This window comes from Candoia aspera, chromosome 6 (genome assembly GCF_035149785.1).
Source record: "Candoia aspera isolate rCanAsp1 chromosome 6, rCanAsp1.hap2, whole genome shotgun sequence".
Lineage (NCBI taxonomy): Eukaryota > Metazoa > Chordata > Lepidosauria > Squamata > Boidae > Candoia > Candoia aspera.
The window spans coordinates 73508559-73526518 of record NC_086158.1 but is presented as its reverse complement, the minus strand read 5'-3'; the positions used below and the strand labels follow the sequence as shown (position 1 = coordinate 73526518).

At 36.9% G+C, this 17960-nt stretch overlaps 1 protein-coding gene across 5 annotated transcripts in view; it reads right to left on the bottom strand.

Annotated features, from left to right (window-relative positions):
• PLCE1 (phospholipase C epsilon 1) overlaps window positions 1-17960 on the bottom strand; it is a 156965-nt gene that overhangs the window by 33468 nt on the left and 105537 nt on the right. For all 5 annotated transcript variants that reach the window (XR_010068224.1, XR_010068225.1, XM_063307406.1 and 2 more), the window contains exons 7-15: window positions 10911-11586; window positions 10531-10713; window positions 9787-9904; window positions 6183-6345; window positions 5402-5524; window positions 5180-5316; window positions 3913-4151; window positions 1632-1693; window positions 1386-1551 (exon numbers count right to left, since the gene is read on the bottom strand). Coding sequence is in view for 3 of the 5 variants with exons in the window: in XM_063307406.1 (XP_063163476.1) it covers window positions 1386-1551; window positions 1632-1693; window positions 3913-4151; window positions 5180-5316; window positions 5402-5524; window positions 6183-6345; window positions 9787-9904; window positions 10531-10713; window positions 10911-11586 (1867 nt within the window). In the remaining 2 variants the exon portion in view is untranslated. The remainder of the gene's footprint in view (window positions 1-1385; window positions 1552-1631; window positions 1694-3912; window positions 4152-5179; window positions 5317-5401; window positions 5525-6182; window positions 6346-9786; window positions 9905-10530; window positions 10714-10910; window positions 11587-17960) is intronic.

Here is a 17960-nt window from a genome sequence, read left to right as displayed (position 1 = left end):
CGCAGTGCCACCACGTCCCTATAATATTCTGGTAGAGTAAGTTTTAATAGAAGAGAATAGGTTTTGATTATGGTCCAAATTTCTTATGCGTATGATCCAATGATGATCACTTCACTAATGGTGCAAATTTGGGGGGTGATAAGATTTGAGAGGGAGAGAGAAATTGCCAAAAATTATCTCTCTCCTTGACCTGCTGACAAATGTCTTCCATCAGAAGAATGAATAAAAATGAATAGATCAGAAGGAGTAGAGTTACAAGCCTTTCAGTAAGCGTATTGTGGCTGACCTATAAATAGAAAACGACTGTAAAGTACTATATAAATATTAAACTCACTTGGTCAAATAATCTATTTTACTAATAAGGATAGAATAGTCTACTCAAAAATACATTTCTACTATAAACCTAACTGAATGTTACCTAACTGAATGTTTGCACATAAACAAAATGAAAATCAGACACAGATTATGTTTTATGAGCGTCTTCTATTTTAGAAATAAATTCACACATTATACTATATTTTAAATACATCTTGAAAAATAAATGTGGAAATTAACTTTGGTTTGGGATGCATGCACCTTCTCCTGGCATGCACATCAAGAATGCTTCCAAATTAGATTTGTACTAGACAAATATCTGCCTCTTTTTGGATTGAGGATATAGATGTTTCCCCACAACTAATTCCATCTTTTCCGTCAAGAGAAAATCAATTGGGGGGGAATAATTGTGCAATGTCATTTGATTGATAGTGCTAAAAATTGTTACTCTGGAAGCATCCATTGCAGCAAAACCAGGAAATATTTCATTCAGTGTTAACAAAATGTTAATCAATAATTTCTACACATAGTAAGTGAGATGCTTCTGCAGTTCTTTTAAATGTAATGCCCCTCCAATATGCACACAAATAAAACTGAATCTCTGGAAAGTAGTATTTGTTTTCATGTGGGTCAGTTGCTTGGAAAGTATGTCTAAAATATTATATAATATTCTTAGAAGCAACATTCTCTTGAGTAATAATTTTGCTACAAACTCATCATCTTTTCAGCACAAGTTACATTATTCTGAATGGTGCCTTGACATCTAAAAGAAACAACATATTAGCTCAGTCTTTCCTGTGGGAAAGTCTAATTTTAGCAGGTTAGATCAGACTGGCTAGTGTCTAAATTCTATGACTCTCAAATGAAAACTTAGAACAAAGCATAAATATATAATTATAAAAAAAGCATCTGAGCACAACTGTGCATACAAACTGCTTTCCCACACATCTTATTTTCCTACATTTTACAAGCAAGTACTTGGAACATTTGAAAGGTCATGCTTTTTTGACTTTCCAAATAAATAAACAAATCCTTTTAGAAAAAAGACGCAGCAGATTGACTTTGTATACCTGGCTGTAAAGGTCTACTGAAGATTCTCCTTTAAGCTGATGTCCCGTGAGATATGTATTGTGTGAAGATTCGATGTAATAATATGACAGTGGAAACTGCAAATCTTCTATGTTCTCTTGAGACTCATTATTCATACAGGCAAAATTATCTTTATCCATCAAAAACCTAAGATACAGATTTTTTAAAATTCATAAAAGTTATATAAAACAACTTGACTGTATATTAGGATATCCAAAGATAATTACCGTGTGAATCCTTCAAATGACATTAGCCCCTGCTGACACATACTGATGCTTGGTTCAAACTTCTGTAAGAGACAGAAGAAGAATATCAATAAAAGGGTGAGAATTAAGAGATGTAACAAACATCCATTTTCACTCAGTTTTTACATATAAATAAATACAATATACAATTGGCGCAGCTAATGAGATATGATAATGGCAGACCTGGGTTTTCAAATGAAGCTGTGCGCTAAGATGGCATCTAAAAAGGAAAGGCAGCACTGGGCATAAATATCAAGTGGAAAAGGAGAGACTGGAAGAGAATAATAAAGCTTTCCTCATCTGTCAATTTTCAACTATGCAGAGACCAACCCCCTTCCACTCCCACCCCATTCATCTTAGCCGTTGCTGGCCTTCAAACCTAGCCAGAAGAAAACTAGTGGAGGGGAAAATGCTGGGGGATAAACACAGTAATCAGTATTTCTCTTCTGCACCTCACGACTTTCAGCCACCTGTGCAGCCTGTGTTCCCTACTTCCATACCATGAAGTGGCATGAACACTGGCGGGGGGGAGGGCGAGATTTCTGCCTTGAAGGCAGTTCTGACTTACATGGGTGAGTCCTGGAAGATTTCCTGGCAACATTTTCAGAAATGGTTTGCCATTGCCTTCCTCCTGGGTCTGAGAGAGAGTGACTGGCCCCAAATAATTCTGTGGGCTTCCATACCTAAGACAGGACTAGAACTCAGGTCTCCCTACTCCACATTAAGTGCCTTAACCACTACACTTAACCCAAACTGACTCTCATCAAAAGCTACTGCATTGGGTCAAATGGATCTCTACAGAAAAATTATTTAGTACTCTAAAGCTAAAGAAATATAAAAACAGTTCTATTTTTTAATGAGAAAAGGAATGAAGGCACCATGCTATCCCATCATGCTTCATGCCTACTGCAATTCTGTTACAGTATCTTGCTGCCCAAAATTGAGAACACTGGCAAAGGCAACACTGGATTTTTGCCAGACAAAGGGGGCAGTAGGGGCACTGAATGAATAATACCACTACTTTGTGCTGGGTGCCTGAGGAAGTCAGTAGTAGATGAAGGAGGAACTAATATTGTCTCTGGCTTTACTCAATCTGGTATGACACTGAGCTTCCCAGTTCTCTGCATGTTACAAAGGTCATGACAGACGAATCTCTCATTTCAAACTGAATGTTCGACACATTCAAGCAATCTTTTTCCTACCAAAATAAATGAATAAATAAATAAATAAGGAGGGTTCAGGCTTCTCCCTTCATGCCTTCCTATCCAAGTACTACAAATACCATGGCACAGTCTCTTAATACCTTCTGGCCTTTACAGATAGAGTTTCTCATGCAGATTCCGATTAACCTTGACCTTGGTTGCAAGGCTTCTAGCAACATCCTACAGGATGGGAAATCATTACATCTACAAGACGTCTACAGTGTGCCAAGAATGGGAGGATGGATGGGGTACTTAGAACAATTCTAATCTCTTCCTACATTCTGGAATAACTTGCAAATTCAGGAGGGGGACAAACGGGCTAACGAGCATAGACTGCAATTGTGTCTATGCGCTTCAAATTTCACAGCAAAAAAGCTTCCACGAAGGACAACTTGCTAACCCAGCTGCAACCCACAGGAATGAGGCAAACTCTGTTCTAGGCTGCATACTCAATTATTTAGGAAAATGCTGAGGCCTCAACAGATCGGACCTGTCATGGCCAATTCACTCCATGAATTATGTATCTCAGTTATATTCCAGAATGCATAGCAGCTCTGTGGTAGATACTACTCTCTATACTATAGAGAGATTGATTTGGAAAGAGTTCCATGAAGACTATAGTTCAAAGCCTTGACATTCTGTAGGTTTGTTTCTCTCACTTTAGAGCATCGTGCTTACTGCTTTAAGTAAGAAATGTGATGCTAACTAAATCCCTGGAGCTAGCAGCTGAATGAAAACACTAGTTTAGACTTATTTATTGGTAAGTGCAAGCAATCCATCCCTAATTCATTAGTTTTTAATCAAGTACAGACATTCCATATGAAATCTTCACAGGGTTCAACTGTTTTACCATGGTAATCAATATGAATTAAAAACACTGGGTTTGGGTTAGAATGTTCACATGTTGGCTGTCTCTAGCTTAGTCAAACTTCATTTGCTGTGCCTTTTGAGCCCAAGGCACCATCCCACAGAGACTGTTACAGAAGGATTAAAAAGCAATGTGAAAATACGAAGAGCAAGTCAACTAAATATATGCATTGTAAAAATGTGGCATTACCCACCTGAATAATACTGAGGATTTCATCGTAAGTATAATGTTCTCCTTGGCAATTTACTAAGAAATCATTAAGTTGCTGTATTCCCACACCAAATACTCCCAGAGATGTGCTCTCTATTCCAGTGCCATTAGTAACAATGCTTGCTGCAGCAATAGCGGCTGATATTTGTCGCTGGTTGTCCGATAACTGCTGCCTATTCTTAATGAACAAGCCCAAATCTGATATGTTCCTCGTTAATAAATCTGAAAGATAAAAACACGATCAAATCTTTCACAGAATATTCATGCCGGTTTTTTCAAGTCTTTAAATAGCCAATGATATTTGGAGAATATTTTGCTGAGTCCATGGTTTAGAAAACATTGCTGAAACCATGATTTACAGGTTCTGAGTTGGAAATGTATTTGTGCTTTTGAAAATAAGCCCAGCTAAGGAAGGGAGATGAGCCATATGCAATTATTTGTGTTTAGGATGATGATGATGTCATAATGTGATTTACCCCTCATTGCACTTCATTAGACTGTAAGAAAAAGAAATATTTGGCCAACAAGCATACAAAATTATTACAGGTAGTCCTCATTGAACAACCACCCATTCATTGACCATTCACAATGGCACAAAACATGGGGGACTTATGATGGGTCCTCGTAGTTGCGGCCGTCGCAGTATCCTCATGGTCATGTGATCATGATTTGGGTGCTTGGCAACCAGCTTGCAATTATGATGTCACTGTGTGCCATGGTCACATAATCACCATTTGTGACCTTCCCTGCTGGCTTCCCACAAGTAAATGGGGAAGCCGGCAAGAGGTCACAAGTCACTCCCACTCCTGCCGCTTTTTCTCCCGAGGAGTCCCTGGGCAGCAGGGCAAGTGTGGGCCCCACTTGCGCTGGCTGTAGCACCCGCCCCCGCACTCCACAGCACTCACCCGCCTGCCGGCCTGCTTGCAAGCCCCTAAGGAAAGGCTTGTCATGACCAGGACTTGCAACTTCCTGATGGCTTCCCCTCTGACTTTGCTTGTGGGAAGCTAGCAGGAAGTTGCAAGTCCCGGTCACGTGAGGTTCTTGCCTAACAACACACGATCCTTGCTTAATGATGGCAGTGGGGCTGCCAGGATTGCTGTTGCTAAATGATGCGGTCATGTGACATCGTGCTTTATGACCACATCGTTAAGCGAGGACTATCTATATTGGAGTTACAAATTTGACCTAGGCAACCCAGATATAAAACCAAACTGCTGTCACTAACATCAAATTACATTCCTTGGTTTTACCTAAATCAGGCTGGAGTCCATTTGTGTTCTCATCAATCTTCAAGGAAGTATACAGTGGAGCTGAATCAGGACTCAGACGATTGCATGGTATGGCATATATATCAAAAAGATCCTTGAGATCCTTGCGGCTTCGTACACTGTAACATATAGATTATTTTTATTACCTATTATTTTTAGTTATGCATTGGATGTGGTTGTGTAGAAGCAGCCAGTAGTTATTACCTGAAAGACTTGAAGAGCTCTACAAATTCAACAAAACTCATATTGCTTTCAGAAGCCATGCAAGTCTGGAAGCCCTTCAGTCCTCCTTTACCTCTTCCATGCCAGCTACTACTGCTCCAGGTGCTAAAAAAAAAATGAATTATTTGATGTTAAGGTTAAGTAAAAGTAGTTGACTAATTATTGTAATACTGTATTTTTCTTCTAGACATATTGTCCTTACAAGGCCAATTTCAACTACTTGATTAAAGAGTGAAGCCATATTGATTTATGTAATGCATTATCATTATACCCTAATTTTAGAAGGCTCAGCTCAGTAAACATAGACTATACCATTTTTATCTTTACTGCATCCTAAGTGATAGGGTGGGCAGTGATTTGTTCAAAGCCAAGCAAGTGAAATGGCTGAATAGATATTTGAATCTAACAACTAGGTTTGAAATGCTACAAAAATGGCATCCGATCCTTAGAAGGAAACCAGGCATTTAGCTCCCTTGTGGAATAGATTGCATCTTTTAACGGAAATAGTTTCTCATCTTGTACTGAAAATATTTGTATGGATAATTCCCATGGTCCCCAAATTCTGAGTTTATGTACAGTCACAAGTACAATTCTTTTACACAAACGCAAGTGATAACTTTAAAAAGCTGTTGACAATCAGTTTCTCAGATAATAAAAACAAGCCTTTTTTAAACCATGGATGGTACACTTTAAAATAAAAGGCAAACTCATGGCCAACACTCAACAGGCTGAAAAATAAAGTTGAGTCACATTTTCTTCTTACCTAGGTTGATTTTTTACTGATGGTGACATCACTGGAGAAGACTGTGGTCTAACAGGTGAAGAGACTACAGGTGTTACACTAGGTGGCAAAGAAGTAGTCAGTGACTGTGTTCTTCTAGAAGGCAGAGTGTTTGCACCAGTAAAAGTAACCAGAAGAGTTGGATCTAACAATAAATAGAAGTAATTTTTTATTTATGATTTTTATTTACCAACTAGACTACCTGTGACCCATTGGGTCATCATTTCAGAAATATTTCCTTATGAGATTCCTCAATGCCTTCAACAATGGCAGAGTTTCTACTGTACTGACTTCAGTGGAAAAATTCTTAAAAATTTAGGGAGATATTCAGAGATGTATCTGCCTTGAAAATAGCCCACGTCATTCATATTGAATGTATAGCAGTCAAACATCAGGAGTTGACCACAGGAAATGTTTTATGTGTATTATGTCATAAAATGTTTTATGATAATTTTTGTGTCATAAAATGTTTTATAACATTTTCCAAATTTCAATTCCACGGGAGTTATGGGTCCCAGAGTTAGCCAATTTGAGGTACTTTGGTTCAAAAATTGTTGCCCTACAATGCAATGTTTCGCCCAGTTAAAGGTTACACACAAACAGGAGAGTTTTAGTAGTAGTATATAGATAAAAGTCCTATCTGACCCACATCTGATGCCCAGTCAAATAAAGTATAACTAAACAAGTATATTTTATTGAGTTTCCTGTCTAATATATGAAATGGTGTACACAATTTCATATTATACACAAGCATTTGTCAGACAAAAAGTAAAGTATTGAAAGCAACTGTTCAAAATGCTTTAGAAAGTATCCAGTAACAAATACCAGTATTGCTGTCCCTCATTTTATTTCCCTTTCTGGGAGTTACTCCCTTCTATCTAAGAAAAAGAGCAATGTTCATCTTTCTGATATTCATTAGAGTAAATAATTTCATTCAGGCAGAGCAGTGGTTTCTTTAGACCAGTGTTTCTCAACTTTGGCAACTTGAAGATGTGTGGACTTCAACTCCTAAAATTCCTCAGCCAGCCATGCTGGCTGAGGAATTCTGGGAGCTGAAGTCCACACATCTTAGGGTTGCCAAGGTTGAGAAACACTGCTTTAGACAAACAGAACCACCAAGTTCTGTTGAGCATAGGACTAAAAATCAAGGACTTTGCCAAAATTAGGGAAACAATGAACTAAATACAAAGTTGAGACAAGAAATTATTTTTTTACTGACAGAATATTTATGAAGAGGACTAAGCCACAAAGTAAAACAGTTGGATTTGCGGTGCTATAATAGGTATTTTATAAATATTTGGGGAAAGACTAAAATAAATATTTTTAATGATACATATTTCCGGTTATGGAAAAGAACATGGAATACAAAGGAGATTTTTATGATTACTGCCATATCCTATAATTCTTTTATTTATTTATTTGTTTGTCTGTCTGTCAAATTTATCACCGCCCATCTCCCCCTCAAGGAGGGACTCTGGGTGGTTTACAGTAAAAAACATTTAACCACAATATAATAGATACTATACAATAATACAATATAAACAATAAAATATAAATATACTAAAATGTAACAGAATCCAGATGGCAAAGTTCTTTCTCAATCTGTAAGCAAAACACGGCAATTCTAGGGAGCTAGCCATCCCCGAGAAGAGCTGTTCTCCTTCCCGCCCCAGGCATGATGACAAAACCAGGTTTTCAATTGCTTGCGGAAGTCCAGGAGCAAAGGGGCCTGACTCAATTCTGTGGGAAGAATGTTCCAAAGGGCAGGAGCTGCTGCAGAGAAGGCATGTTTTCGTGACCCCACCAGATGGAACTCTCTAGCAGATGGGATCTGTAGCATGCCCTCTCTGCATGCCCAGGTGGGATGGGTCGATGTAATGGGGGTGAGACGGTCCCTCAGGTAGCCTGGCCCCATGCCATGTAGGGCTTTAAAGGTAGGGCTTTAAAGGTCATAACCAACACCTTGAATTGGACCCAGAAGCAAACTGGAACCCAGTGCAGCTTGTGCAGTAAAGGTGTTACATGTGCCACCCTTGGTTATTATTATGTTATTATGTTTCAGGAAGACTAAGTTTTCAGACAATCTTTTCTGTGTCAGAAAAAAGTAATGCTTATTATTAATTTATTTAATATGATATATAAAAACCTTTAATGATATTGCTAATTATAAACTTCTAATGAAAAATAACCTTTACAGAGTAGTCTGAACAAGTTAATATTTAATTCAAAATATTATTAATTTCACACTTCAAACATACCATGTTTTATTATGAATCTGTACGTGACTTAAGTTTGCATGTGTCCCCTCCTCCCTCTTCAGCCATCATTCTGGCCACAGGTAGGAGATGATAAGCTTTTGTTTGAATTTTTTACTCACCTGCAGTAGATCTTAATAACTATACATTCCAACAAGCTAGTGTCTTAGCCCATGGTTTGAAGCTGGTTTGTTTCAAACAAACTGTAATTAAAATTAAGCAGTTTGGATGAAATGATAAGCAGCAGTTGATAAAAATAAAGTAATACTTTCAAACTCCTCTTTGCAGCTATATTAGAGGAGGAGAGGGAGAGAAACATTGCTACAACATGCGTTGCTTATTTCAGCATCTGAATTCTACATTATATCCCATTTTTGGTGGACCATAGTTTGCTGCTTTCCCAGATCTGCAGCCCTGGCCAACTATGATTTACCAATCGAAGACAATATTTGTAACTCCACAACAATGATTTGTTTTACCTAGCTAGCTTCAGAATTCATGGTGAAGTTTTCTTATTTGAAACTAACCAAAGTTAGATGTTCACCACAATTTTTCACGCTGTTAATCTTGAAGGCTGCACATGTGTGTCACATACTGCTGTTGAGGGTGTAAACTGAAATATTTTAAATGGACCCTCTCTTTAACTAAATCAAAGCTTGAATATCTTCAATGGGGCAAACTTTTTGGCCAAAGATCAGTGTTAGGCAGTTATTTTAGCAATGCTTACTTTCTCAGTATTTAAGTTTCTAAAAATATGTTAAGCTACCATATTCAAGCAGAACACGCATTCAGAATTTTTTAAAATTGCAGTGCCTGAGTTCCTATTTTTAATTTGCTGTTTTCCCCAATAAGCCACTCCCAAATTTTGTGAGTAGAATCAAAAGTAGCAATTAAACTGGAAGACTCAGTATGCATGGACCACTCTCCCAGAAGCATTTCTTTAGGTCCTTTGTCCAAATTTATTTATTTGTTTGTTTTCCTGCCTTTATTTTTATAAATAACTCAAGGTAGTGAACATACCTAACACTCCTTCCTCCTCCTCTTTTCCCCACAACAGCAACCCTGTGAGGTTGAGTTGGGCTGAGAGAGAGGGACTGGCCTGAGGTCACCCAGCCAGCTTTCATGCCTAAGGGGACTAGAACTCACAGCCTCCTGGTTTCTAGCCCGTTTCCTTAACCACTAGACCAATGAAGTATATCAGCTAGTTACCATCTTTTATCTTTATCTTTTAAAAAAATTACTGTAATTTCTTTGTTTGATTGTGTGAGCTGTTCAGAGTCATTGAGAGTTTGGCGGCATACAATTAATATTATTGTTGCTTTTATTTTTACCTGTTTCTTCTTGCTCATCAATATCTTGAGGGTCTGAACCACTTCTATTCCGATTTTCCTTGAGAGGCCTTGCTTTTCGACTTGCCATCTCATCATCAGTGCCATCTCCACTTTCACCCTTAAAACAGTGATTTTCACAATAAACATCTTAGAATACATATTTCAACCACTTTCCATTTTGTAAGTTACACAGCTACATGAAAAGCTATCAAGTCATTTGGTGAATCAAAAGGCTATAAAAGTTGCATATGGAACATAATTAATAACCATACTCATTGGTGGGTCAAGCTATGGGTTTTTTTAAAGTAATTTTGGAAAAGCCAGAATGATTTTGACTGGACTACAGCACTGAAGAAAGAATGATAGTAAAATCTGACATAATTGGATTCTGCTTCCAAATTAATATTTTCTGAGCAGCATGGCAAAATGGTATTTTCTGCATAATCAAAAATGCTGTTATACTTCAAATGTATGTAATTCTATTCTCCTTAGATTTGTAAATACAAAGGCCCAATTCAAAATACCACTGAAAACATTCTATTTCTAGTTTTATTTAGCCCAGGCAAACTTTTATACTATTGTGTATGTATAAAAACAAAAACAAAAAGGAAAAGGAAAAACTGCATCACTTCTAAAGAAATGAAATTTAAACAAATACCAATTATTTATGTAAAAACTCATGATGGGTAAATACATAATAAATCTTAAATAATCCATGCAATAATATTAACAAAACATTCCTACCCTCATGAGCACTTTCTTTTTCTTCTTAGCTGTACTGATTCCTAAAGTGTTGTTTCTTTGCACACCTGGCTTCTCTAGGTTTTTTGCAAAATTTCCTGGGCTTGCATTTCTTGTACTCCAGCGTCTCCCTCCAAACAACTCAACAGCTTGAGCCAAGGTTGGACCCTCGTATCGGCCATCCTCCTAATAAAAGTGTTCAACTTTATTAAAATGTGCAAGCTACATAATTAAAGAGAAATATTTCATATTCTTTTAATTGTACACATGCATATTATAAGAACACAGTGCAGGAATGGAAAATAGATGATTACAGAATTCAACAATGCAATATAGAAAAAATTCTATTTGAAGGGAACAGGGAGAATTATAGTTCATTTTACCTGATAGAGGATGACGTATTGTTTCCGTAACCACTGTAATCTCTGATCAGGAAATCTCTTCATCTTCCTTATAGCTTTAATTAATTCCAGCAATCCATGAAACAACATTTTAGCAGTATATTTTGGAGCCACAAAATGCAGCAATTTGTTTTCAGTAGTTTGAAGTCCATATAATAACGTTACACCATTCTCTTCAAGAGTCATGTTTAAAAGGTTATTCTGAATGCACACAGCATGCATATCAATGCCAGAATGTCCCATATACACAGCTTTTGCTGACAACAGATCTAAGCAACCCTCGACCAGTCCATTTAATCCAGTATTGCCAAGAAATTGAAATTTTCCAAGTTCAGTTGTGCTACCTAATATGCTAAGTTTTATTTTAGAATTTGCACAGCAAGTAATGGTTGGCTTTGTCCACGTCAGTGTGCTATTGTCAGGTTGAAGCTGAAGGAAACAACGGGCTGACAAATGAGTTTCTTGATCATAACGTATAACTGTTGCACCTTGCAACATGAACTGATGGACGTCAACTCTGATTGATAACACATACCAGGGAATTAGCTCTATTCCATGACTGAACGCTTCTTGTGGTTCTTCAGCAGCCTGTGTTGCCCATTCTTTGAATTGCTCAAATATGTCGTTTTCGGAATCTGACAGATCTCCAGTTATTAAGCTGAACAGAAACGAAGATACAGTGAGCCTTCCATTTGCAAAGATCACGTGACTTGTTATTTCATCATGCAATGTTGTGAACTAATATACAGCTGCACATAACCTCCTTGCAATGCATTACACTAAAATATTTTAACATTTTAAAACCACACTTTCACAATGATCTTATTACAAAAGGACTACTTTGCTAAAAAATATATAAAATGGCATATTTATTGCATTTATTTCAACATTTATATTCTGCTTATTTCCCACAGAGTTCTTACAAGAAATACTGTAAAACCCCATGTCACCAATGTCAGTTTTGCTTTTCTGATAAATCAATAGAGTTAATAAATCTTTGTTATTTCAGGCAAATTAAGAGTATATTCAGAGGGAAATGAGCTCTGATAAAACACAAGTGCTCAAAGAAAGGTTTGCTTTCTCTTGCTTGTATTACTTTTGTTCCTTTAAAAAAAGTGGAAAACACACACACACGCACACACAATATCAAGGGAAGAAGTCTCCCTTGCTGTGATGGCTTAAGGAATGCAAACACTGAAAAGGATCTAACAAACATACTTAAAATAGTTCATCATCACTAATTGTTCAATACATGTACAGCCATAATGTCCAGGCTATAACATATAAATGATACAGATAAGCCTTTTTTCAGTAGTCAGGTAAGAACAAAGGACACAGTCAAAATAATATGATTGCATGATTCAATTCATACATTTATAAGCCCAAAGCATGACTCTGGAAAATAGATTTCAAAAAGCCCTATTCCATTGTGGACTGGAAGTAAAAAAATATTGCAGGCTTCTTCAGAATCTATATGCTTGTTACCTTTCAGCCAAAAGAATTATGACTAAACATTTTAATGGTGTGGAAAAATATTCCAAGTATACCACTATAAAAATTTGCCACTGTAGAAATTAAGGTGCTTTATCAAAAGTATGTATCAAAACTGAAATGAAAAGTTAAGTTCTGACAGAGAATGAGACAGTAATTTTTATGTCATTGGCACACTTCACTGCTTCAATTTGCGACAATTCTCACATTTAAAAATTTTTAGTTTACCATAAAAGAATGCTGAAGAATTATAGGTAATTAACAATAATATTTTCAATGCAATCAAAATGAATGAGTTTTGCTGCTTCATTTTGCATATATTGCTCACAAACCAGAAACAGCTATGAGTGAGATAGAAAAGCAAGTAAGTGAATAAATCGGAAAAGGATTAAGAATACAGAGTTCAGTTCAATGCCATTTTTATTAAATGGAATTCTACTGAAGCAAACAAACAAAGAAAAAATCACTCGTAGCCAGCCAACAGGAAGGTTATTAGCTAAATGTTCAGAGATAAAATATACTGCCTCTATTTTTTTCATTCTAATGCATGAAAGACTTCTATTTATTTTTAGGGAAAGCCTTTCAAGTTTAATATCCAACAAAAATAATGTTTCAAAGAAAACGTAAGCTTCAATTAATAATAAGCTACTTCTCAAAAAAGCTGCAAATTGTTAAAGAACAAATACAAGGCTTTCCAAACACTTTTCAGATGTCAAGAGGTGATATGAAAGGACAAGAGAGAAGGTCAGCCTCTTCTGGCATCAGATATTGCTCATATGCCCAGAGAGAACTGACGCCAGATGATAATTATATTAGAAGCAGTTTTGTCAGGAAGCAAAGATGACTTCACATACATATTAAGGGAATGAGCACATTTAGAAAAAGGACATTTATGTTTTCTGCACAAATGTTTATTAACTTAAAATCAGTATAATCTTAATTGTTCAGAATGATATGAGGTCAGGTTGTATATGATGTTTCTCTTCACCACTGGGGTACTTTGTAAATATAGTGAAAGATGAGCTATAGTCTTCACCATCCTTTATCACCTGCTCTTCTTCCTACTTCTATTACCTCTAGTAAACAAGAACCACAGGATATTTACTTGCCGTTATGGTTCTTCAAGTGTTCTTCATTTATGCATTCATATCCGTGGGTTCACATCTTCATAAACAATTGTTCAAGACCATTTCAAAGCTGAGCTTTCAGTACAAGCCACCACCTTTTATTTATGTTCAAATAACTTGTCCTTCAGCTCCTAGAACTACTCAATGGCTGCTTCATGTAAAACTACCACTTTACTGAAGGGAAGGTGAATGTGTTATGTGATGGTACAGATGACCATTCAAAGAACTACAATTCTTTATGGTAAGCAACTGTTGTTAGTCTTCATGATCTCTGTGCATCACACCTATGGGGGAATAATTGTTTACCTTGAGGTTATTTATTTATTCAAATTTATTATAGTCGCCCAACTCCAATGGACTCTTTAGTCCATTTAGTTAGTGAAATATAACAGAATAGAAGGCAGCACTGCAAAGAATACATCCACTCTTGATATAATATCCAGGTGGCAATGTTCAATAAAAGAGAAGTATTGCAAACAAAAATGGAACTTATACCACAAATAAGCAAACCTTTTTTAAAAGGTAGTCAGAATTGAACAATTAAAATGAACCATGATTTGAAAAACAATGTAAATTTCATTTTTTGTACCAAAAGAGGACATTCATTGAGAGACTAATCCACTATATCAAACACCGTATTTGGATGAAATACACAGCTATAGGATTAGAAATAGATGGTTTGGATAAAGTGGAATGTGAGTATAGGGTCCTCTGGCTACAAATATTAATATGACTTATAGCTGCATTAACCAGTTGGGTTTATGGTGAAATTCATGGCACTGGTTATTACCCTTAAAGCCCTTAATTGCATGGGGTTTGTCTGAGGAACTGCTTATCTCCAGTTTCTCTGACCATCAGATTCAGTCCAGCAGGGTGGGTGAGCTCTGAGTCCCATCAATCAAATTCCATCCATCCATCCATCCATCCTATTCTGAAATTTAATAGTTTCTTATTTTAAAAAAAAAAAGAATGTAATCTTGTGGGACCCAGGAAACATGCCTAGTCTGTGGCAATTCCTGCCCTTTGGAATGATTTCCCACTAGATATGTGTTGGCTCCTACTTTTCTATTAGAAAATGATTGTGATGTACCTCTCAACAGCTCACAAATGGGCTGACTGGGCTCTTGTATTTGAACCTGGCAAGCTGTTCTCTGATTGGTCCATGTCACAGGAGTCCAAGAAAGCTGGTTGCTGATTGGTTCTTTGTCTGGTTGGTCCATTTTGAGGAAAATTCCAAGAGTACTGGTTCCTGATTGGTCTGTCTTTGAGCAGGCTTCATTGATGCCGGCCGTGACAACTTACACTAGTCAAAGTCGTTCTTTATATGTTTTTAGTAGGCTTAAAAGGGTTGGCTTTATAGCCGCATTTATTTATTTATTTATTCTATTTCTGCAGCCGCCCATCTCAGGAATGGCCGCCCATTATTAATTTGTTGCTGTTTGCTTATATTGTTCCTTTTCAGTGTTGATGTTACTGTGTTTTTTTAATTCTGATTTTGGCCATGTCCAGATGCAACCATAGTTTCTTTCCTGCAGTTCCTACGTTTTATTATGAAGAAGTCTGCTGTATTCCATCAGTTTCATTGGACTGATCATAATAAAGTAGCCTTTCATCTCTCCCATCCCTGTCCCTTCCCTGAATACAATGATAGTTGTGACCACGAACATGAGACTTTCACATGCCAGCACATACAGAGCTGCAGGGCTATAAAACTACACAAAACAAAACAAAAATTGCAGGCCTACAAAATACTCCTAAGTTACCGCACTTGTTGCTGAACCTCCTAGGATAATGTAATTCTTTCCTACCTATGAAATAAACTATTTTTTTCCAATGCATGTTTTCCTTATAGAGCAATGATTTGGACATTATGTATTAAAAGGTGGACAATTACTTTGGGTACCTACTTCCATTGTTCACATATTACCATATATATGTATTTAGTAAAAACTGCTTACTTGCAGATACATCACCCATCTCTGTACAAAAACAAGAAGATTCCTTCTACTCTGGAAGGAAAAGTAGGCAGAGTCAAGGAGGAAAGTTAATTGTAAAATGGCATTTTGTTTGCTGAAATTGCCATGTTTGCATGTTCACAATTCAGATGTTCGGGGGAACGGCAGGAGGGGGGAAAGATGACTGCTTCTGCTGACTTCAAAGCTGCCACCAAAACCCTTGTAGAATTACTGCTGTGAGTATTTCTGCCTAAACATATTTTCCCTGTTAAGGGAAACAACAGCAGAGAAAAGGGGTATGAAACATGAACTGATGACTAAGAGATGGTGACATTTGGATGCTCTGTGAAGTTATCATGATGAACAAGACATGCTGCACATTAAAAGGTTTCCTGGAAGCAGTGTATTTTGTAATATAATTAGTTTAGAATTTTATTATAATTATACTGGCAGAATTGCCATCAGAAGCTTGCAAGAACACCAAAAGGTAGGTAGGTAGGTAGGTGTGTGTGTGTGTGTGTGTGTAAGATCCTGGGCAAAAAAGGGATATATTTTAAAATTTCCTGTTCAAAGAAGATCACAGCATCAGTAGCACTTTACAACTTTAGAATAAACTGAGGCTGACAGATAGTAACTTGCACAGACCACCCAGTGAATTTCACAGATGAACAGAATTCTGAACTTGGGTCATACAGCTAGGTGAAATGTTATCTACTATATATCACAGCTGTCAACTCTTAATTCCCCAGGAAAAGAGACATAAATAGTGGGTATAATTTTTCTTGGGGATACAGTTGAGGCAGATCTCTCAGCATAGTCCAAAAAAAAAAAAAAGTCATTTAACTGCATGGTGTTCTGGACTCAGTTCTTTCTCACCACACACAGAGAACTGGGAGATCTGAGAACAGAAAACAACAGCCTTCCCATATGTCATAATTAAAACAACACCTGTGCTGAATGGCTGTGCTCTAGTGTGAATATTCAAAGAGTTTATTAGCTCTGATAAGCTTTTCCTAAAATACTTCAAGAATCTCAGATAACATGTCCTTAAAAGTAATGGGATTAGGAACAATAATAAATAACCTTTATTTTGACTGAGTTAGAATGCTATTCCAGCAGGATACAATGTTCTGGGCTAAGATCAACAAAGATGGCATGATGTTATTCCTGGCACCGCTGACTTATGTCCTAGCTGCATCTGTAGGCTTCTAAAAGGATCATACACAAGATGAAATGATTTTGCCCAAAAGTAATTACATCATGAGGGAATATAAAACTTAAAGAGGAAGATTCCAAGAATCTTCAACCCATGATTCCACACATAATTCTGACAAAAGGTCTGGAGATAGAAGGAGTCCAAGTGCCCACTTGTTTTAAGCTACATATTCTCACTATACATATTACTATTGGGAATATACATTTTAAAATGACACATTCAGCTTGGCTGAATGTAATGCTAAAGACCGAAGTATAATTTACTGTTTCAAAAATGCCTTCAGGCTTCATGCTGTTCTTTCCTCCCTTTCTGAGACTATAAGGTCCAGTTCAGACATTTTTGCTTCCACTTTAAAATAACTGTAACTTACTAGAACATCCAGGCTTCAAAAAACTACATTAATGTCCTTGAGTGGAACTCAGCTTGTGATTCAAGGGACATCTCCATGTAGTTTTCAAGGCAACAAGACAGAAATGGTTTGCCAATGGTTTCTTCTGGGCTGGTTTCTCTGTTTAATAGACTAACCAACAACCCTGGGACTTCCCAGTGATCTCCCATCCAAGTACTAGCCATATAATTCATTTGCTTTATGGTTCTGCTAGAGAAAAGGAGGAAACATAAAAACCCATGGTTTTCTGAGCCTGGATGCTTTTAAACAAGGAATTGGTCTACCTTCCCCATCCAAAGGGTTCTTTTTGGATAAGAAAAAAATAGATGACAAAAATATGGAAGAGTTTAAAAAAGGGAAATAATATCATCAGGACTTCCTGTAAAGTTCCAGAAATAAAGAGCATAGGAACTACATAAGGAAAGCTACAACTAGAAGCAGAAGCACACCCATCAAACTCTAAACAGGGGGTAACATTTTCCTGGGCAAACACCATACTTTGCCTTTGAGTCCTGGACTAGGTCACATCCATGAAAGTAGGCAAGTTGGACACAGAAGTGGACCACATCATTTAGAGGGGCCACATCTAAGAATGGCCACATGCCTTCTTGGGCCTCAAATTCCTCCATGCTCAAAATCATGGTTTAGAGATATTTCTGATGATTATTACCAATATAACCACAGTTAAAAATTAAAGATCTCATTATTTAATGGTGCTATTACTGCACGAAAAAGGTATGTTGAAATAAAGTATAAATGGGAGCTGTAACAACACTTCATGCTGATGAAACTCATTTTTATTGGTTGAATTTCATGGGTATATATCGTTATAAATTTCAAGGGTTTCCCATATCC